The 22,757-nt window shown below is 42.2% G+C and overlaps 1 protein-coding gene across 1 annotated transcript; it reads right to left on the reverse strand.

The window, feature by feature from the left end:
• Positions 1-229: 229 nt before the first annotated feature.
• acanb (aggrecan b) lies at positions 230-18,271 on the reverse strand. The gene is made up of 19 exons (XM_085778474.1): positions 18,173-18,271; positions 13,216-13,294; positions 11,878-12,261; positions 11,321-11,495; positions 11,078-11,205; positions 10,672-10,965; positions 9,866-10,120; positions 9,198-9,372; positions 8,905-9,032; positions 8,003-8,296; positions 7,570-7,680; positions 7,321-7,428; positions 5,510-6,649; positions 5,297-5,410; positions 5,013-5,171; positions 3,843-3,925; positions 3,548-3,692; positions 3,215-3,397; positions 230-2,420 (listed from the first exon to the last, which is right to left on the reverse strand). Exons 2-19 carry the CDS (start codon positions 13,286-13,288, stop codon positions 2,329-2,331), a joined length of 4,041 nt encoding a protein of 1,346 aa, XP_085634600.1. The 5' UTR covers positions 13,289-13,294; positions 18,173-18,271; the 3' UTR covers positions 230-2,328.
• Between the last annotated feature and the right edge of the window lie 4,486 nt (positions 18,272-22,757).

A 22,757-nucleotide genomic window follows, 5' to 3' on the forward strand; every position in this document is an offset into this window, starting at 1 on the left:
GAAGGTATTCGCTGTGGAGGCTCATGAAGGAGCTATTTAAGGTGTGTTTTTTCACAGTTGGGCTCCACAGGAAGGTAAAAACAAACTAAATGGCAGGTTTGTTCCTCTGACTCTGAGAGTTCACCTCAGATTTAACTGCAGCAGGTAAAGAAACTGAGAGAAGTGCAATTTTCATTGAATGCAAAGAGTCCCAGTGCAACAGAGTGTGAGTCAATAACTAGTCAAGACAGATGATTCCAAGATTTATTTGGTACAGCACAGTACAAGTTTACTGTATGTTCACATCAGGATTCGGGATCTGAACAAAGTCACACCAGACATGTCGTCTGTGTGCAGCGTTATATGGTTTGGTTTAAAGATATCTCAGATTGTTGAAGAAGCACCTGATCACAACCACTGATGGAGACCCTCACTGTTATAGAGCTTTCCCTTCAACTGCCCTCATGATCACTCAAATGTTGAGTGTCAAAAAACTACAGCAATTTGACTTTTAATTAATCTATTTACTTGTAAACATACAAATCTTTCAGCAATCTTTGTGATGCTCATTCATCGACTTTGATATCTTGTTGTATCTTTGCTGGATTGTGTGTGTGTCCGTGAAACGACCAGTGTTAGTTCTGCTACAAGTCTGATGATCTGCTGTGTTGAGGCTAATCTTGACCTTAAAGGGTCATGGTCGACATTTTATTACCTACTCCCCCTCCACTTCAACCCCTCCATTTCCTTCCCCATCATAAAAAAAAATCCACAGCCTTCACAGCTTCCTTTCCTTACAATCATGTTTTTTTTTTCTCAAATACATCTCTGTTGATAAGACCCTGTCACATGACACACAGCCTGAAACCTCCACAAAAAAGGCTGGAAAATAAAAATCCATTTGTCTCCTTGTACAGGCGACCGTTGCCCATTTTATAGGAAACTCAGAACTGCAACTTAACAGTTAATTAAAGTAACAAATAAACAAAACAGGTTGACGATGAATTAATTAAACAATTAGATTGTCTGCTAAGTTATTAACAGATCATGCCGTTCAGAGAATTGTGAGAATACCTTAGATGAGAAGTTCATCATTCCTCTCAGAAAAAAGCAGAATCCCACATGGGACAGTGCTGACAGATCACTGAGGAGTCACAAGTATAACCCCCACCTGGAAACTGGATGCGCATGATGATTGTTGCATCATTAAATGTTGTTGATGAGGTGGAGTTCTTCACCGCCCTGCAGGCCTCTCCTGGCCTGGTCAGTGTTATACTCTAGATCTCACTTACTAACTGTCAGCTGTAGAGGAGGATTTTTTTAATTCTTATTTTTATTCATTTATTTATTTATTATATTGTTTAAGGTGCACTGGATTCATATGATGAGCACAGATGTAACTAAAGACTCCCAAAAGTGCATGAGTGCTGACTATTTCAATCCAGGTTTGTTGCAGTGACTTTAAACACATCATGAACTTGGACTTCTATTCATCATCAAAGGGAACAGCACAATCGATTCAGTATATCTGACACTGTTGTGCTGCTGTTGCACAGTGGTTCTCAAACCTGACGGTTGTGACAAGTCTTTTCCTGGTAGATGGTTAAAAACCATTGATTTTCTTCTGCATTTTGCTCTGATTTGTGCTTTTATGCAACATCGAGTCACTTTAAGCCTAAAGGACTAAAAAGGATAATTCAAGTCAAACCCAACTTTACCACTCCCCATAGGTGAAAGTGGAAACATACTCATTGCTGTCATTTAAAGAGTCACAACCAAAAAGCTTGAGAATCATTGTCTTTGCTGATAATGCAAGTGTGTTTGTTCACCAGTCTAAAGCGCACAGTCTGAGACTGAATAAAAGAAATAAAAAATGCAATGAAACACGGATCTAGAAAAACATCCTAAAAAATAGCAAAAGTCTATGTACCAATGTGTTTGACTTCAGAGAATCCAGCTGCAATCGAAAACACTCTTCTTGGACTGTTTTGGACTTTGTGTGTCACTCTTATGTTGCTGTTTGACGGTTTTTAATTGACATTACTTTGTGTGCAGTGCTGGCAACTGACTGTAGAAAATGTCAACTTGTGCATGTGAGATAATTCTGGATCACAGCTATAAATTAGACGCTATAAATACATAGAAAACCTGCCTTCAGAAGGTGCAGAGTGTCACTCAAAGGTCCAAAACATCAGTCAGGTCCACTACCACTGTCTAAATGTGCTTTAGTATGTGTATATACATGAGAGGGAATGTTATCTTTTTGGTCGGGCATTTGCATTGGTGTCCATGCTTCTTTACAAGAGGGGTCCTTCTGTGGCTCTCTGTTGTATGTCCTTTCAGTCCTGCTCAGAGCAGCTTCCTCTGTTCCCGTTGGCTGCTCACCCCTTTATATCTTCTCCTGAGGGATCTTTTGTGTAGCCTGGTACTGTTGGCGCCGGCTGGAGGAGAAAAAGGTACGCATACTGATGATATCAGGTAAACACGAGTGGCCAACGGACTTACAAATCACCCTAAAGTGAGTGGTGTGGCTAAAGAGTTCATTTCAGGAGCTGCCACGGGCTCTTCATCAGTGAAGTGTCGAAATGTTAGCTCTGCAGTGGTCGTGTCCAATCTGAGGCTGATACACAAGGTATACAACCAGTATTTGTCTTGGTTTAAAGCACCAACACTAAAGTGTGTTGTAATTTGGCTCTGCTCTACATCTCTGATGTTTTGGCTGAATGACAGTAAAGATCATCTTCAATCTTGAACTGAGCTACAATGTCCAAGAGTCGAACTTTGTGCATTCCTGGAATGAGCAACACAGCTAAACGTGTGGGTAGTGCCTCCCAAAAAATGTGCCAAAATCCCCAAAACAGAACTTCTCATCATTGAAAGCGCTACCCAAACATTTAGCTTTGTTGCTCATTCCACGGATGCACGATCCCTACAAGTTGTGCCTCGTTGTAAATGTGACTAATCAGGCTTTCCAACTATTTCAAATACAACACCAATTGGTTTTATTAAAGGGGAGAAATGATTGGCTGAAAAAACGTTTACCAACTTTTTTTGAAGAGTGTCTTCTGGATTCCTCACAGTGTGAGTTTTACATTCAGAGTGATAGCACATACTTATACTGCAGTATTACTGAAGGTCTGAGGTCACTTCAGTTTTGGCTGTTTTTACTTTGGCCTACATACTGCTGTTTTGAGATACCGACATGATTACTAAATGGATTCCCTTGGAGGCTCACCTTCTGTACACTCCACTTGTGGCTCTCCCCACTGTCCATCTGGCATACAGCGTATGACGGGCAGATGGCGCTGTGCGTAGCCTGCGTCACATTGGTAGCGGACTATAGAGTTGACGGGGTAGAGCTCTCTGGTGTTGCCCATCGGCCGGCCATGTTCCACCTCTGGGGGGGCTCCGCATGTAACTGAAATGCCAAGTGATGGTTACAGAATTTGTCTTGATAGAGATTCATGTTTGTCCCATGAGCTCCTTACTTAGTTTCCACACTGGTTTGCTGTACAGTAAAGCTTTCAGTAATCCAACTGCACACACCCTCCGATTCCAATAAACCTACCTGGTCCGGTCTTACAGGTGAAGGGAAGGTGGTAGTTGCAGGGTACGTCATTCCACTGTCCACCCTCATGCCAGATCATCACCACACAGTCCTCCTCAGAGTCAAAGTAGTTATCTGGCTGGTTGGGCCTCCAGTTCTCAAAGGTCTGATGGGAGCATTACATATAATGACAATTATACATTTCAAGATTACAACAAAACTCAGCAGTAGATGCAGAGAAAAGCAGTGAACCTAAGACAGCAGGTTTAGTGCACAGCTGAGGAGATAATGGCCATCAGTCTCCAACTGAACTCACCAAAGGACTTCTGTCTGTCCAACGGAACTCATTCTGCACATCTTTGTCATTAAGTCCAATCCACTGGTAGTCCTGGCCATTGGCTGTAGTGCAGAGAGAAAGAGATCTTAGCTTTGAAACAGCTTAAACAAGGACAGGATCTTTAAACAACCTCCCACCCATAATCAGCCTTCAAGCTGAAAAATATTACCGTAATTGACTTTTTTTTAAATTAGCCTTTGGAACTGACAACTTTCTCAATATGTATGACATACAGTAACTGAAAAAAAAAATGATAAGAAGAAAAATGGACAAACTAACCAAGACACAATGTCTCATGTATCTGCAGACATGCACCATAGCAATGTCAAAAGTAATAGCCAGAAATTTAGTCAACTATTTGATGGATTTGCAACCTACAATCAATGTATTTATAAAAGGCGAATGTAGTGTTTTTGATATAATGGTAACATTAGTTTTCATGATCAAAATCAAACATCAATCATCTAAATCTTACAGAAGAAGAAACATCTTTACTCGACATTAGGCTTCTTTTCTCAAGCTAAACTCAGACAATAAGACGAACTGTCGCAGATACAGTTTGTCAGCAGGTGGGTGTGTAATCTTGGGTGGGTGTGGCTCTGTTCTAACGGTGAGAGTTGAGAGATGATGATGAACAGAATTTACAGAGGAGGGCCAGTCAGGAAGCATCATAGTGGTCTCATATTCAAATGAGCTATTTTTATGTAAGTTGGTGGAAGTGAGTGTAATTTGATAAGAGCTTTGGTTCTTCTTGCATTTTATAGATAAGAGGTTATAAAATGTCCTCTCAGCAGCAGCGATCCATCTGATTAATTTCTGTCCAAAAGCTGCTCTGTGATGTTACAGCTGTAGAATGTGAACGGCATAGCAAATAATGATTGTCTATTTATGACCCAATAGTTCAGTGGCCCACAGGGAATTTTCCTGAACCTCCCGATTGGCCACTCTGGGCCTGTCCTCATGGGCAGGAAAGGACTGATAATGATAATGACACATTTTACCATGCTCCCTGTACATAATAATAATGGTAACTGTAGCTTCAAAATACTAAAAAGAATTAAAACCTCTTCAGCTTTGAGATTTCCATCACAAGTACTAGAACAATATCAGGCATCAGTGCAGATCTCTAATTTTCCATTAGTTACTCACAGTTGACAAAGTTCTGCTCCTCCTGGGAGCTGATGCTGACCAGGTGAGCGTTGACCTCCTGACAGCGCTGCTCAGCGTCAGCCCAGGTGTATCTCTCCGCAAAGTGAAGGTAGCAGTTGCCCATGAACTCCAACCAGCCTTCACCGCAGCCCTGCACCGCTGCACAGCAAATATACACAACAAAGCACACACAGTTAGGTATATGGTACAATATCTGCAGTGTATCACCTGTCAACTCGTTTTGCAGTTACGTGTGCCAATGCCGTTGTAGTTGAGTGACTCACGTGTCAAGCAGTCTTCACCAGTGAAGCCGTTGGGGCACTGACACACGGCGAGCTCTCCCTGCACAGAGCAGGACCCAGAACCACAGGGGTTTGGACTACAAGGATCTGCAGAGACTAACAACAGAGAAACTTTAGTTTGAACAGGTCGTCCAGGTTATTATAAGTGCATGATGCAGTAGGATAATGGAGGAATAGAAAAATCAAACCACATACTCTCTGCTACGTCCGGCTCCTCCACGACAGCGGGGGTTGCTAAGGACATTGACGGTGTTGTGGTCGGGCTGCTGTAGGCCGTGTCCGGAGTCACCACGATGGTGTGACCTTCTTGTTCTTCCTCACCGAGTCCAAGACTCTTGATGTACTCTGAGTAAGTCATGGTAGATCCAGGTGGCAGGGCGACTGAGAGCCTCTCCACGGTGGCTTCTCCGCTGCCTGAGATGTGTAAGCTTTGCTCTAAGGTGCCGCTGAACTCACGGTGGAGCCCCGAGCCGCTTCCTGCCCCGCTGACCTCCACCACCCCACGGCCCTGCTGAGGGTGGGTCTCCTGGGACGGTACGGTCACCTCAATCATCTCCTCGTCTGTTACGAAGATGACATCGCCGCGTTGCTGGAAAGAGTCTCCGGAGGCAGAACCGCTGCCTGATACACCAGATGGGAAGCCGCTGGGGAAGCCGCTATGGAACCCTGATCCAAACGGACGATACCCAGACACCTCCTGCTCGCCGGACGGCTGCACCGTCAGGTCAAAGCCGCTCTGGTCGATAAAAGAGATGCCGGAAAATTCACCGGAGCCTGATCCTGATCCTGATCCAGACCCAGACATGTGTCCTGATGCACTTGATTCGATTGTCTCGATGCCTTCCTTGTCCAACAGCTGCTCGTGAGGTTCCCTGTGGGTTTTTGGCACCTCCACCATCTTCCCATCCACCATGATGATCATGAATTCTCCACTACCACTGATGTCTCCACTTCCACTTGCAAAACCCGATCCTGATGCTGATGCTGATCCTGATCCTGATACCCCAAAGCCAGAATGTCCTCCATGAATCTCCTCCCCGGACCCAGAAACACTACCCAGTTCTCCAGACCCAGAGATGTCGGCGCTGCCCCCTTCGGCCTCCTGGGGGGCTCCAGAGGCAGACCCCTCTCCTGAGAGGACGTCTGTGCGTCCACTGAAGGTGATCTCCTCCAGTCCTGAACCAGAGGCGTCTCCACTGGCACTGGAACCAGAGGCATCACCACTGGAGGTGCTAGACTCTCCTGACAAGTCCCCACTGGCTGAATGATCGGCTGAACCCGAGCCTGACACATCCACGGGGGCTGGTGTTGGAGTGGGTTGCACTGGGGGAAAGACTGAGAAGGTGAAAACATCAGACACTGAAATTTGTTCAGTCTTATTTAGCAAAATGAAATATTGTGTTTAGTTTGAGAGGAACCTTTGGCCCAACCTTTAAATTGATAGTTTATAGGTTGTAAATAGCTGGATTTATCAGTGTTAAAGGTAAAATAAGTAACTTTTCTGCATTAAAAGTCTAGAAATGACTAGCTTTACATGTGAGCTGTGTACTTGCATTATCCCAAATGTTTTTGGATAATTTTCAAACTATTAGTCTATGATTTGAAAGTAGGAATGGCCCATTTGTCCCCTTTGCATTTGAGTTTACTTTAATATCTGCCAAAATTGACTTTTTTTCCCCAGTTTAACCTTTAAAGTTTATAGCTATGAACAGGATGAATTTTAAATCAGAGAAATTAGCAAACATTAGGGGCAGCTTGGTCTTTGTTCCATCAAGTTTGTTACTAAGATGTTGATTAATTACTTTTTCTTTTTTAAAACAAATCAAGTGAAGCCTTTTATGGAAGCCAAGTGTGACTTGTACAATAATAACTTCAAGACTATGACATTAGAAAGTCTGATTAATAATATTATCATGGCCACTGGGCAAACACCCTTGCTGATGATTGTAAGATGTTAACAAGGAAAACAGACTAGGACAGTTTTCATTCAGACAGCTGTTTCTTACCAGGAGGAGGAACATGGTGAATTGTGATGGTTGTCTTGTTGATGAACTCCTCTATTTCAGTGATATTTACACTGGTCTCAGTTTCATTGTAGACAACAGTAGGTTGAACTGAAAACAAACAAAACGCAACATGTAATATTTAACAACTCACTGCTGGTTTCACACTCGTATATATATAGAACCAGGGGATATTACAGCTGGACATCCAAAATAATAACAAGACAGACAGATTCCACGCAGCTATCTTACCAGGGGGAACAACATGATCGATTGTCACTGTTGTCTTGTTGATAACGTCCACAGTCACTTCTGTCAGATCCACACTGGTTTCATTTTCAGAGTGGACAAGTGGGATTCCAGCTGAAAAAATCAATTGACAATTGACAAAATGACTGATTAGTTCAAACAGACTCTGATAATAACATGGCATTTCAAAATAGAGTTTTACATTTCATTACGTGCAGTTTTTGCTGACATTTGTCTGATGTATCTCAGCAGCCTTGTTTAACACTATGATTGTGGATAGTACTATTAAAGTTCATCTGTAATCTTTCCCCTAGCAGAAATACCTAATATTGTTGAGAATCTCTTGAATTGTATGTAACTGATTTAACTGTAGCTATACCTGAAAGTATGAAAAGCATTAAAGCCTTGAATGCACCTTAACTGAATAATGTCCTACCTTTGAAGCAGTATGCATCGTAGCGTGAGTGTTCGTCTGGGAATCCGGTCTGGTTGGGGAAGGCGTAGATGATGTGAACGCCCACCTGACCCCCTCCACAGTGAGACCTGGGGGTTGTGATGGGGTAGCGGACACTGCGGTCCGTCAGCCAGCCTGGACGGCACTTGTCAAATCCTTGGTTCCAGGCGGCATACAGCTGCCCAGTGGTGGCCAGGGTGGTGTTCAGTTTCTGACAGTGCTGCACAGCCTCCTCATAAGAGAAGCTGTCGTAGTCACTGGTGAAGAAGACCTCACCTGAGAACATACAGTACATGAGCATTCATAGAAGCTCAGAGCAGTACATATACAGTACTCATACAGCACATACACATCGATTGGTAACACTTCACTTGAATAGGTATTCATAAGATTGACATAAAACTGTCATAACCATGACATAACAGCTGTCATAAACATCAATGAATACTTATGACAGCTGTCGTTAAGTGTCATTCGGTAAGTTATGTCACTTTTGATGTAAAGTTGACATTGTTTGAGATGTCCTTGTTATGAGAACTTGACATAATTTTTAAAGTTTGTCCATTAGGTCTGCTATGACAGTTTAAATTGTCTTTATGTCAAGTTGTCAGAACAAAAACATCTCAAACAATGTCAACTTTGCATTAAAAGTGACATAACTTACCGAATGACACTTAACGACAGCTGTCATAAGTATTCATTGATGGTTATGACATGTCATGTCATTTATGTCATGGTTTATGTCATGGTTATGACAGCTGTTATGTCAATCTTATGAATACCTATTCAAGTAAAGTGTTACCCATCGATTTAAATGCAAGTTGACAGGACATATGAATTTAAAATCATGTTATTCAGGGTGTGAGAAGGTTCATGCTCCTCACCTTGCAGACGTTCCACATAACAGAATACATCATATTGTTCGCTGGCTGGCCTTAGGCCATAGGACCTGACTCCTGGAAGGTATGGCAGGTTACCTGCACAGTTATCTCTGGGTGACACAATTGGATACCTGATCATGAGAAAAGATGAAGATAAAGCACATTAAGGCTTAGATTTGCTGTACTGTATACCCCCTCAGGGACTATAGCTTTGATACGAAAAATGAAACCTTCTCCACCCAGTGTTCTAGATATTATTCGCTGCCATTTGTACATGTAGATGAGACTATCCTGACCTGACAGACTGGTCACGCAGCCACCCGGCGTCACATTGGTGCAGACCTTTCTCAAAGGCGGCCTGCAGCTGCTGGGGGCTGGCGATGACTGCCCCAATGCTTTGGCAAGCCTGCTGAGCCTCTACGAAGGTCAGGGTGTACCGGCCGGTGATGGGTCGGTAATGGAACACCAAACCTGGGAAAAGAGGGTGGGAAGGAAAAAGGTGTTTTTACAGTGATTTTTTTAAGCTAAACTTTATTGGTTCATTCTGATTTTGTTTCCTTCTTATGCCCTTTCCTGATGCAGATTGTGATATATTCAGTTTGAACACATTGAAGTCATTTATTTTCTGCCCAGTGGTAAAGCACCATCAGTATGGCCAAGGACAGTAAGAGTTAAACAAGCCATGAGCATGTGTGAGAGGACTTGTGGATGTGGTAGTATTCCAGCAATTTCAACTTCCTGATGCTGTTTTTTTCCCTTTTCAGTTAGGCTTTCTAAGCAGATTCCCAAAAGGCAGAAACCTGCAAAAGAATTAACTGTAGCTGCTTTACCAACACAGCCAGCTGGGCTTTTTGCAGTTCTGTCCTTTTACTGCACTGCACTAAAATTTGTTCTCAAAGTGTAAAAGAATTACACATCCCAAATGATTTTGTTTCAATCAAATATAAAATCCTCCACTTCTTACCTGTGGGAGCCATGGCAGCATCTATGCCTGTCAAATCAAGCCCAGGCTCTCGTACAACAGGAGTCACTTTAGTGTATGTGTCTGTCACGCTGGGTGGGACGGGCAGCGGGGAGAGGGTGGCCACCTCTCCACCCCTGATCTCTTCACCCCCGGGTGAGGCTGTGAGGCCTGGGAATGCCCCAGGGGCAGGCGTCATGCGGATGATGTCAGGGAAAGGGGTGGTTCTAGCAGGGACAACATCTTCATCCTCACCAGCTGAGGAAACCAGAGAGTATGAGTCACACATGTTACAGTCTTATTAGTCAGTACATCATCACTAAACAGCTGTTTTATAGATAGATAAGCTTTCTTGTCATTATAAACTATACAGTAAGTTAATTCATGAGTTTATCTAGCTGGATTTATTCTAATATATTATCACTAATCTTTATCTCTCTAATATATAGTCATATAAAGACATATACAAACACATACAAAGACAAACTGAAGATAACACCAACAGAGCAACAAATAAACTAAGTGGGTAAATACCCAAATAAATAATAATAAGCACCTTGTGGTTGTCAAACACCCTCATTCCTGTACATATTGAAAATAATTTCTTTGTACTTCTTTTTGAACTGGATTATGTTTGGACATTCAAACTGTTCCATAGTTTAATTCCACAGATAGGAAAACAAAAGCTCTGTCTTGTTGTGCGTATATTCTGGATTTTGAAATTAAATTTTCCCCTTAAGTTAAAACCCCCTTCCCTTTCAATGAATAATTTTCTAATCTTTTATCACAAACTCCAATGAAGGATTTACCTCGGAAGCAGATGGCATCATAGCGAGAGTCTGGGTAGGGGTATCCTGTCTGGTTGGTGTGCAGGTAGACGGTTCTCACTCCCAGAAGCCCTCCTCCACACTGAGGCCTGGCGATGTTAATAGGGTAGCGCACGCTCCTGTCCGCCAGCCAGCCGGCGTTACACACATCCATGCCGCCCTTCCAGGCCAGGTACAGCTCTCCAGTGGTAGCAAGCCGGGCGCCGAGTTTGGCGCACTGATCTCCAGCTTCATAGAAAGAAAACTTCTCCACAGACATGGAGTAGAAGACTCTGCCTGAGAGGAGGGGGGAGGGAGACGAAGACTTTTACACAACAGGAAACAGAGGTGTTGCAGTGTAAAGAGGTCATGTGGGTCAGGTAGCCTTTGCTGCTCCCCTCGGGTGTACCTGGCATTTTCTCAGCAAAACAGTAGACATCGTAGGTCTCGTTGACATCTCTCACTCCATAGGTTCTCACGCCTGGGAAGTTCTCTTTGTCGCCGTAGCAACGCTCACGGGGCTCATGGATGGGGTACCTTGAGAAGAAGGTGAAGGAGGTGAGTGTGAATTTCTTTGATGGAGTCCTGTCCACTATGACTCTATGTAAAGAAGCAGTTTGGAGGTTGAACATGGTGGATGGATGAACTCTACCTCACAGTTTGATCAGAGAGCCAACCAGCATCACACTGGTGGTATCCGTCGTCGTAGGCAGCCTGCAGCTGGGCTGGAGTGGCAATGGTGGCACTGTTCTGGATGCAAGCAGCCTTGGCCTTCTCAAATGTCAGGGTGTAGCGGGTGGAGATGGCTCGGTAGTGGAACACAATACCTGTGAGATACAGAGAAGCACAAGAGGATGTGATGAAGTAGCTTTCACTTTACCAAAATTCTCACAACTTTGCATTTTGTGGTTATGTTTTTAACTTCTAACCAAAAACAATCAGAAAGGTGAGAGGTTTAATTCTGCATCCAGTTGAGTGATTGGATGAACTTTCAGAAGATCCTGCTAGGAGTTTCCACCTCAATGACTGTGTTACAGTATATTATGGATTGGGCAGAACGTAGAAAACTCGTCATTGATTGGCATTGCTTTAATTAGGAAACAAATTGGAATTTTCTACAAGACATAGTTGAAAACATTCAAATGATAAAAACTTAGTTGTTTTATTTTGTAGTAAATGAAACTTGTCAGCAATAGTTCTGTGCCATACCCTGAACCTGGACCTCCACGGAGTCGTAGTTATCCTCAATGCCGTGCATCACCTCACAGCGGTAGGAGCCAGAATCTTTGGACCTCAGCTCAGTTATCTCCAAGGTGGCATCAGTGGGCACCAGGGGGTAGTTGACCATGGTCACTCTGTCCAAATACTCCGTCTCTACCTGAACCTTTCCTTCTGAGGCCACCAGGATGGTGGAGGCTTTCTCCTTGGTGACATAGGACCATTTGATGCGGTGGGAGAGCGGGGCAATCGTTGGGGCTCCGGGGTCATTGACGGTGTTGTCCTGGAAGTAACACGGTATCACTACCTTGCTTCCCAGGAGAGGACGGAGAGGCATCTCCATAGGGATGCTGACACGCAGTGTGCCATCCATGTCTGAGGACAAGACATTGATTTGTAAGAATTTGTAATTGTTAATGGAGATACAACATAATGTTTAGTACAGATATGCTGCTGTTATATTCTTCTGAGTTATTGGCTGTGACATGGCCAATAGAAGTGGAAATGGGCTTTTGCAGGACTTCATGGACTTTGTGATACTGCACTTATGGCAAAAGTACCAGACAAGGCAGGAGCAGTTAGTTACAGTAGTTAGTTCAAAACTGATTCTTAAATCTAAAGGTGAAAATCCAGGATGCCTGCCCAAGAAGATGAGGCCAGCACAACTCCTTCAAACCTATTTTTATACACTTGCTTTTAAGCCCCCCCTTTGTCCTTTTGTTGCTTTTCTTGTGTGTGTTTCTATTGTTTTTACATGGCTTAAGAATTGAGGCCTATGTAATATATTATCTATTATATTGTATCTTCAGTACCCTGCATTGCTGCTTGTTGAGGGGAAAATAACAAACTCTATAAGGCAAAAGCTAAGAATATTGAATTACTTTTAAACAGATAGTGGGTTACACCTGGCTGAAATTACAGGACTGATTGACATGAATGTGGTATAGGTTAAGATAAGTCTCTCATTATCTTCACGTAGTCACAGTTCCCAGATGTTTTGGAGACAGGTTTTTAATTTCCGCAAATGTAAGAGCCATAATGTGTGGAGGGCAATTAAGTTAGATATGTTCATAATTTATACTTTCAGTCTTTGAGTAGTAGTTTGGATGAGAGCTGCACCAGGGAGCACAAAGGTGTGATGGATGTAATTGAATTTTTTGAAAAGGATTACATCTCATTTTTCATTCCTGTGAGAACACCTACCGTTCCTACAGCTCATTAGTGGCTTTTGACACTTTAAAGGTAAACCACAACAACAATGAAGAAAAAACTTAGGTTAAGAAAAATCTCATGCAACGAGCGCTCATCATGTAATTTTGCAAAACTCACCATCATGATCGTCAAATGATATTGTTGCCGTGATGAAGGGCAAGGACACACACAGTAGAAGCAAGGGGGTCATCGTTACCTGGAAAATACACAACAATAGAAGTTGTCAAGTTTGATTTCCATCGTTAATGATAGAATAAACAGGCCAAGCTTGAAGCTACAGAAAGTTATTACTATAAGCTATTTATTATCAGTAGGCTAAACTGACCACAGTCATATATAAACAGTGGGTGTTAAATAACTAAAGTAAAACTGTACAAACTCTCTAACGTCTCTTTACTAGAAATGAACAGTGAAGTAAGTGTTAGAGTGAATGAGTGGTTTATTCATTGTAATTTCCTCCATCTCTGTATGCCACTGTGTTTTTTTCCAAACTCCTGTACACCTACATTCATATGCCATGTTATCCAGGATATACAGTGCATTTGCTCATTACGTCACTCTCTTTAGCCAAGTGGAAACAGAAACGTCATGAGCCCCTGCTATCATTTGGAAATACCATGCATGCTGACGGGGGAATGAAAGCCCCCTCTGTCTCTGAGCACAGGAAATGTCTTTGGTGCTAAAATAAGTTCAGGCACAGAATGGGAAAGGTATGATTCATTCATCTTAAATGCTTTTCCATTAAGAATATGAACTTTGGAGTGAGGCTCTTTTTCCCACAGCTTACTAACTGTACTTTAAGTGTTTTCTGTTTGTCTGTGTTTCTGCCTATTTGAGTGTGAACATGTGTGTCTTTGTCTCTTTGTCTATACAAAGTCCTTTATGTGAAGGGATATCGAATACATTTGTACAACTGTACAAATACGAATACATATATTTGTAATTATAATAGAGCATATATAAATCAATCAGGGCATATGATAGGGTAAAGAAGTGTGATGAAATTAAAATGTCTTTGCCCTTTTTGACATGTTAGCTGGGTACCTAAGGGACGTTGACTTGTCACCTGACACTTTTATTTGAGAGTTTTGACTTGATTTAGCTTTAGCCATAGTTGTGTTTAAAGACAAGAGGTTTTAAAGGTAAAGGTAAAGGTAAAGGTACTTTATTAGTCACATATACAGCTAGTACAGTGAAATTTTTTCTCTGCATTTAACCCATCCCTGAGGAGCAGTGGGCAGCCGCGGTGCAGCGCCCGGGGACCAACTCCAGATTATGAGCCAGTGCCTTTGGTCAGGGGCACTGACTGGAGGATTAACCTAGCCGACATGTTTTTAGGACTTTTTTAATGTTTTTTAATGTTCCTTTTGAGTAGCGCTATGTCTTCAGGGCAGATTGGAGGCAAAAGTGAGTCGCTAGAAAGAGATGAGACACCCCAGGTCACTTCAGCAGCAAAAGATGTGATGGAGCTGGAGACAGCTCCATCCTCTTCGTAAAGGAATGAAGTTTGATGCTGAATTGAAGTTTCCTCAGCTGTTAATGCTAACGTTAGCTATGTAGCAATAACAATTTAGTACTTTATCCGTAGTGTGGGCATTGTGCATTACTTTTCTTTTAGCAGCGTCATGAGGTCAAACTTGACATATTTTGTACAATACTTTAGTTGATTGCCAAATGCTAAATAATAATGCCAAATAATGATGCATGGATTAAATATTAATACCAAATACAAGTTAGTTAGGACAGGAGGAAGTAAGGTATTAACGTCATATATAATAGCTAAATGCTGCGATACTGTAGTTTCTCTTCACTATCATAACACAACTACATCATTTATGATCATCAACTGGCAGTTTCCATCCACACACATGTGTCTCAGTATCACAACTCCACATCAGTCAAACTCTGATTACCACATTGCTTCATTTCTCTCCACTTTTCACAGTTGTGATGCAGACCACTCAAACGTGCCAGTCTTCACTGAACATCCATTGTGCTGCGTTATAAGACTCCTGCTGTAGAAAAAAGCTCACGGTTCATTCCCCACAGCCACACAGAGACATTTACAGCCCATAAACCTGAAGCTCGTGGTCACCAGGTGTTTATACTGGCTGAACCAAGGTTGACAACTTGGTGGTAAAACACATCAATCACCTGATCAATCAATAAACCAAGCTACAGTATATGTATATACAGGAAGTGCAGTTGATTGTGCATTACAGATGACTGAGAAACTGATATTAAGAATATAAGCTGATATCAACTTGGATTTACACTATAGAAATGCATGATAACTATGTGTAGACTCATTCATGTCTGTGTGTATTACAAACTGTATGAGTGTGTGTCTGTGTATGAGTGTGTGGGCTGCAGGCATTCTCAGAGTTCCACACACAGTACAGTAGGACTAATATTTGCCCTGCTGTCTAAGATTTGCCTGAGAGTGACTGCTGGGCGGAAACACAAAATACCTCACACTATGTGTAGACAAATGGAGAAATCCACTCTGGAATAATCACACATTGTTATTCTCTTGTTATCAGTCTGTGATGCTCAGTCATGACAGGTTGCAACTCAGATATGTTTTGTTATTTTTAGTATTTTGGGAGAGATTCTTGACTTTTGGCCTTTCGGCTTTATCTATTTTATTGGGTTTATTCCCAGCTTTTTCCACCCGGGTGTTATAGACCACTTCCTTTTGGATGAATGTTTAAAGTTGGTGCAAAATGAATCCATCTCCATTAATGATCACCAGCTGGACAGTCGTGCTTTTGTTGACCTTCCCCGATTTAACGGTTCACCTGACCCCATCTCACACCACACCCAAACCACAATCATCATTGAAGTGGGTGTGGTCAGAGGAACAATTCAACCAGAGCCACTGTTTCTCAGCCTGCTAAGGTACTCATTCTGCAAAAAAAAGAGTGTTTTATTCACTTTTACCTGTGTAAATGTAAAGGTTATGCATATATCTGTGTTTTTCCATAGGCCTCTCAGAAATGGACAGACAGCAATAAAACTCTACTCAGACTCTCACAATACAGAAACACAGAAAATGCCAGCAAACCCCTTCCCCCTGTTCCTCTCAACCAAGCCAACCAAAACCTTCTCACTACTTTCTATCCAATTATTGAGCAGATCCCCGGCCTCACTTTAATGCATCATTTAAACTGTGGCCATTTCATAATGTGCACCAGCATTCGTGAGCAAGCCGCCACGCCAGGGCAGGTCAAGCCAATCAGCCCCCCCCCCTCTCCACAGTGTGCCCATTCAGTCGGTGGGATGGTCGCTGCTCCCCCGTTCAGCCGCTGTGGTATGTTCCGCTCCCAGCTGAGGTGGAGGGCAATAAGGCTAAGTCTGTTCCAGCAACGGACAGGCGCTGGGTCTTGGGGGGTGGGGGGTGGGGGTGGGGTGCAGCCCTGCCAAGGTAAACACACGGCTGGGCATCCAGGAGAGGCTCACCACCTTCACCCCCCCCCCTCCTCCCCCACCCACTCCACCCACTCTCCTCCAACCCTCCAGAGTCCCTCAGCAGCAGAACAGAGTGGACATTGATACGCACACACACCCAGAAACACAGACCCACACTCATAGATCACGATGGGGATGTGTGGGAGCGCACGTCCGATGCCCCCTGGTAAAGAAAGCGCGCGTGTGTGTGTACATATGTCAGTATTGACACACACTGTAAGGCCTGTGTTTGAGAACACACACAGACTCTTGTACAGTCGGGTGTGGATGGAGGGGGAAAACATATATTCATATTCACAGGTGCTTATAGGTGTATTAGTACATGTCCTCGTACTCAGCGGTGTCAGATCAGAGACAGATCATGTGCACATTAGTCACTTCAATGTGATTTTTCATGCGTTTTTTCATGTTTGACACCTGAGATAATTATAATTCACAACGTGCCCTCACACAGCCTAGTGTTACCATAGTAACGCAATGTCACTCACTTAACAGAAGTTTCCAATTGTTTTCCCAAAAATCAAACACTGCTTTGAGCTGTGCAGCTTCTCCACTCAGAATAAATGTGTTTCCTCTTCAACCATTTGCAACCTCCAAGAACTCAGGATGCAGCACCAACATGGACAATGTAGCTACATGTTAGAGCTTGTGAGAGAGGCCGGTCCATATGGTTCAATGCTGAGACTGTAGTGTGTAATGTGAAGTCACCTGTCAACAAGCGATGTTGCACATTTTAGCATTTTATTTCATGATGCCTGAGTTCTACATGTGTTGGTATGCCTACTACATTTTGCTACCATTTAAGGGGTTGTAGGATGAATGGGAACAGTCATGAGACAGTCATGAAAATATGAAAAACTAAAATATATAAGGTCACGTTTTTCAAATTTTACTTCATCCTTTTCCTTTTCTTTCTAATCACTGGATAATTCTGTTTTTGTCATGAGTACACATTGCTCTTGGTCAAATTGACCAATAAATAGGAAAAAAGCTCTGATTATTGAAAAAAGCTGGCAACATGCTCCTCAGTTACCTCATACAAACACACAATTCAGACACTGAGTAACTTTGATTTATCACTAATGTGACAGAGTTTCATACAGGCTACCCTCCATCCAGAGGAGCCATCCAGAATCCAAACTGACCGTACAGATATAAGATTTATTTCCACATTCAACAATTAATTCAAACAACTTCCTGCTCTTAAAACACCTATTTTAACCACATTTGAAAACAACATAGATATTGCCTATAATTTCCCCAATAAGGTTTTAAACTGCTGTGAAATTAAACCATCAAATCAAACTGAAAACAGAAGCTGATTCCTCTAACAACTCACTAAAAATCGTCTTAGGAAAGCTCAGGCACCGACCTCACAGACCTCAAGGAAATAGCTTATCATTCACCAGTTAACTTCCCATAGAACAGAACTGTTCGATATTGAAAAAGAAATTTCCACAAGTTACCTTTTGTTTTGACATCTGAGTACCTGAATCAATACCTGTCCCCAAGCAGAGGATGAAGAAGAATCAGAGTATCCTCTAAAACCCCATTCACAGTATTCCTTATTAGTGGCTCCGATGATGATGAGTGGAAAACGTACCGTTGATGCTCCAAAGCTCCCAGTGCCAGCGACTCCAGGGGCCTCTCACTCCTGCCTGTGTAGGAGAGCAGAAAGAAGCTTTATTCAAACTCCACCACATTTAGATGCTGGAAGGAGAGAGGGAGGGAAAGGAAGAGCAAGAGAGAGGGGGAGAGAGAGAGAGAGAGAGAGAGAGAGAGATGTGGTCCTGCCAGTTAGTGAGGTCATACCAACAGCCTTGAATATCAAAGCTGAAACACAGAATCAGACAAAACCTGGAGCTGAAGAAAGGATCAAATTATCACATTGTTTCTGCAGTTATCTGTCCAACTGGTTTGAATGGAGGTTGATTCTGCTGTTCACAGAGGATGTAAACTATACAAAATGTATCTGAGCACTCCACCAGAGCTTTAAGATCTGTCTCAAATGGAGATTGTAATATCCCTAAGCGTAGCTCCGCCTTTGCTCAATCTGCCTTTTCTTTTAAATCTGTCAAATCATGGAACAATCTTCCAACTAATCTGAAACTTTGTACAGACTTCAATGTTTTCTCCCGGGAAGTCAAACAATGGATCCTAAGAAATCAGTCATGTCAGCATTAATCATGAGCCTAAATTATTTTTAACCTTGGCAAAGTGCAAAGTATTTTAATAACTGTATGTTTCTTTCTGATATGAAATAGGCCTATGTCCTGAGTGTTTGTGATGTGTGAGAGGGTGTATATGCATATGTGTATGGATGTTTAGAACGCTATGTAAACTGATCATTCTTACCTTTCTATTGTTTTTACTTACCTGCCCAGGGACTACGGATGGAAAGTAGCTAGTAAGCTAAATCCGGTACAAGGCATCTCTTCTCATCTCGAGACTAATGTTATTTTGTACATTGTCCCTGATACAAATAAACTTATTAAACTAAAAATACTGTTCCAAAAGTTTCATGAGGAGATTTGTTCCAAATAAGCAAATTATTTTATATTAAATATCAGTAAAACTGTTCACTTCCTGTTTGATGACTCATTCGGGGGATAAACTTTATGTTACTGTGGAGGTGTTTGCCCCAAACACATCCACACACAGGAGGGACTGAGGTGATTCATCAGCACACTCATTACTACCGCTGCTAATGGGATAGGTGTTGTTAAGGAGAAAGTGATTTCCAGAATGGCTAACTCACTGGTCTCTGATTGTATCATTTTTCTGCCTCTGCCTCCAACAACAGCCCCATCCGGAGGCATATTGTACTTACAGTCGGTTGTCCATCAATCAGTTGTTCCGTCGGTTCTGTTTCTCCTCCTGGCCTTGTGAATGTAATATCTATGGATATCTGAGGAATCCCTACACATTTGGTGCAAATAGTACTGAGACCCAAGGAGGAAGTGATTAGAGTTTGGTGGTCAGAAGTCATTGGTCATGGTCATTGGTCGGTGAGACCATACAAAACTCTTCACACAGCAATTACAACACAACTTTACACAAATGGTGAATATGTTTATGTGTATAAACAGGAATAGGATCTGCATAAAGCTAAATCTGGTGCAACCATCTTTTCATTTGTTGCAAATGGTTAATGTTATTGCACATTGTCCCTTGATAAATTAAAGCAGAAGTAAGCGATCTGGTCGTTTTGGCTAACTTCCTGTCAGCAGATGGAGTTAGCAGTCCCCGCCCTCGTCCCTACGTCACCACATTCAGGCGCATCCCTTGGCTGCACACACAGAGAGGACTGCCCCTTTATGCCGTTCTCTCTCCTCATTGGATAAAGGTTGTAGGATACAAGGAAAGTTTTCTCCTCGGCTTACAGCAGGGCAGAGTGACTGACAGACCCGTGTTTCAGACCAAACACTCTATAGAAGTGATTGCTGTCGGAAGATATAACTATTTAAAAGACTTATATTAACACAAATATTCCGCTTACTTCTGCTTTAAATAAACTAAACTAAACCAAATTATGGCTTTGGTAATGGGAATACCACTTAATGAGATTCAGATCAGCTTTGTGTTTAGTGATAACAAGCTAATGTTCTAAATGTCAGTGCTATATAAAATGTAAGTATATGCTTGAGTAAAAATTTCATCCTAAACAACAGCATCTTGACATAATCATGGCAAGCATGACTGCTGTACAAGTGCTAACGGGGCAGTAGACAATTTGTATATTAATCCTTGTCTTTCTACAATCTACAGTGTGTTACTGGTGCTAGTGAGTTTATATTTCAGATCGTGCTGCCTGAGAGCAGAGAGGAAATTCATTTGGATTAGTTCCTTGTCTCCTCCCTCAGTGCATGTGAGATTTTGTAATTCATGTACCGTGCGGGATAAGAATGTGTCCTGATGTACAAAAATAATAGAGGAGACAAAGATGAAGAACTTTTAGTAATGCTGTCTGCCTCTACCTCCTCTGCTTGTGTGGCTGCGGTGCAACACATCCTGCTTGTTGCTTGGCTAATCTGCATCAGTTCCACTGAAAACAAGGTGTAGGTGGCAAAATAAATGGGTTTGATTGGCTGATTCTGGGCACAGTCTCCCTGTTCAGCTGATTATGATGAATAAATATAAATAATCTTGCATCCTCTGCTGTGATAGCGAAATGACATTACAGGCATGCACTCCTAGAACAAAAGCAGTTTTCCATCTTTGATGTCCCACTCTATCATGCTCATATCTTTATATCACTGTCACAAGACATGAGCCGCTGTATATAAAAGTGATTTAATGCCAAATAAAATAAGCAAAAAACAACTGCAAATCTGTTGGAGAGCTTGAAATGTGTTTTGACTGCCGAATGAATATGAAGACATGTTCGTAATTGTGTGAGTAGGTGTGTGTGTGTGTGTATGTGTGTTGTGTTCGCAAAACAGCTGATTAAAAGGCCAAAATCATGAGCTATGTTTGTGTGAACACATGTTGCCATTTAAACATCCATATATACTCCCACATGTGTCTGCGCTTGTGTCTACGTGCATTCAGTTTAAAGTTAAACAGCTAATGTTGGCCTGAGGTTGAGGAGAGGCGCGCCTCCTGTTCGTCTACAACCAAACTCTATTCAGAGGTGTAAATACTGGCTGTGTGCTCCGTGCACTCGCTGACGCACACTTGCCATCTACATCTTCAAAGGGAAATGTATTAAGAGTTGATTTACTCTAATTCTGTGCTTATTTGCCAACTCGCTGTTTATTCAGCAGCTGCACACGGATGAAATAGAAACATCAGGTTTACTCACCATCATTCATGTCAATCAGCTGTTGCTGGGTAACATATCTGAAAGAGCGGCACAGACGCCGGGAACATTTTTATTCCACGCCGCCTCCAAACATCTATTTTATAGGTTTATGCTGCAGCTTTTTTTACACAGGGAAAGTTTGCGTGGTGACACATGCCCTTTTTCATCGACAATCTCTTGCACATTCAGACTTATGTGACCTCGACAACCACAGATTTCTAATGTTGGCTTCATAGCAGAGCTCCGCTGGAAAGCTTGAGCAGCAGTTGCTGGAGGGGAAGAAGTGTTTCTCAGTGGGTCTAGGGATTCCAAATGGTGCTCTGCATGTTATAAGAGAGCTTCTCAAATCTTTAGACCCAAAACTGTGTAGTTTGTTAAAGAGAAGACTTCTCTCTGTGCTCTGTATGAGAGAACGATGACTAATGAGTTTGTGCCAAAAAATTCCATTAATGACCACAGCAGTGACTGTGCTGTGAGCTCAGACTGACTTTGTCTCTGTCAAGGTGAAGACAGCCAAGACCAGTGATGAGCCAATCCCTCCATCAGCTCCCTGACAGGAAAACTGAAAGTCAGTCAAAGGAAAATGCTCCTTCCGCAATACGATGGCCTTTTTTTTTCCACTGTACTAAATATTGACGTTTTTCTGACACAAGGAAAGTTATTCATCTTTACAAAAACTGATTCACACTCTAGGTCACAGATGTTTCAGCTTACTGTAACATCAACTACATACAATTACTGTAAAAGACCCCTCAGTTGTTGGTTTGGACAATGTTCTCTTTTTTTGCAGGTACGTAGCATCACTAGTGGGACTTCTCACCATGCAGGAAGTCCAAACAAACTGTGTGCAGTTGTATATTTTTGCCTGAGAATAGGGTTATAAGAGCATGTCTGGGAAGCTGTTGCTCAGGCACCAATAATATTCAGTACAGACGGTCACAAGTCACTGCTTTTATTATGACAGGACTGTAGACAGAGACAGGAGAGTTAGTATGACAAAGTCTAGTTGATACAAGTTCAGGTGAGCCATTGGGGGTGCACCTGTCCTCCTCTTTTGCGCCTCAATCGACACCTTATTCACCGTATTCACAGGTGATAGGCCCTTATAGATGTTTGTGAGCCCTTTCCTTTAACTTGCAACACCAGAATGGAATTCTTTCTTCATACAGACAAAAACGGTAACACTTTATGATAAGTACACGCTATTAAGCATTAGTAACGCATTAAATACTGAATTTATCATTCATAACGCATGAATACTCATTGGTATGTAGTTTATAAACATAGTTTATAAAATATTCACTTTTACACATCATTGATAAGCACCAACTGTTTTTATAAACTACATACTAATGAGTATTAATGTGTTATAAATGAAGAATTC

The sequence above is a fragment of the Trachurus japonicus genome, chromosome 6, assembly GCF_045865225.1.
Source record: "Trachurus japonicus isolate A0001 chromosome 6, Traja_1.0".
Classification (NCBI taxonomy): Eukaryota; Metazoa; Chordata; class Actinopteri; order Carangiformes; family Carangidae; genus Trachurus; species Trachurus japonicus.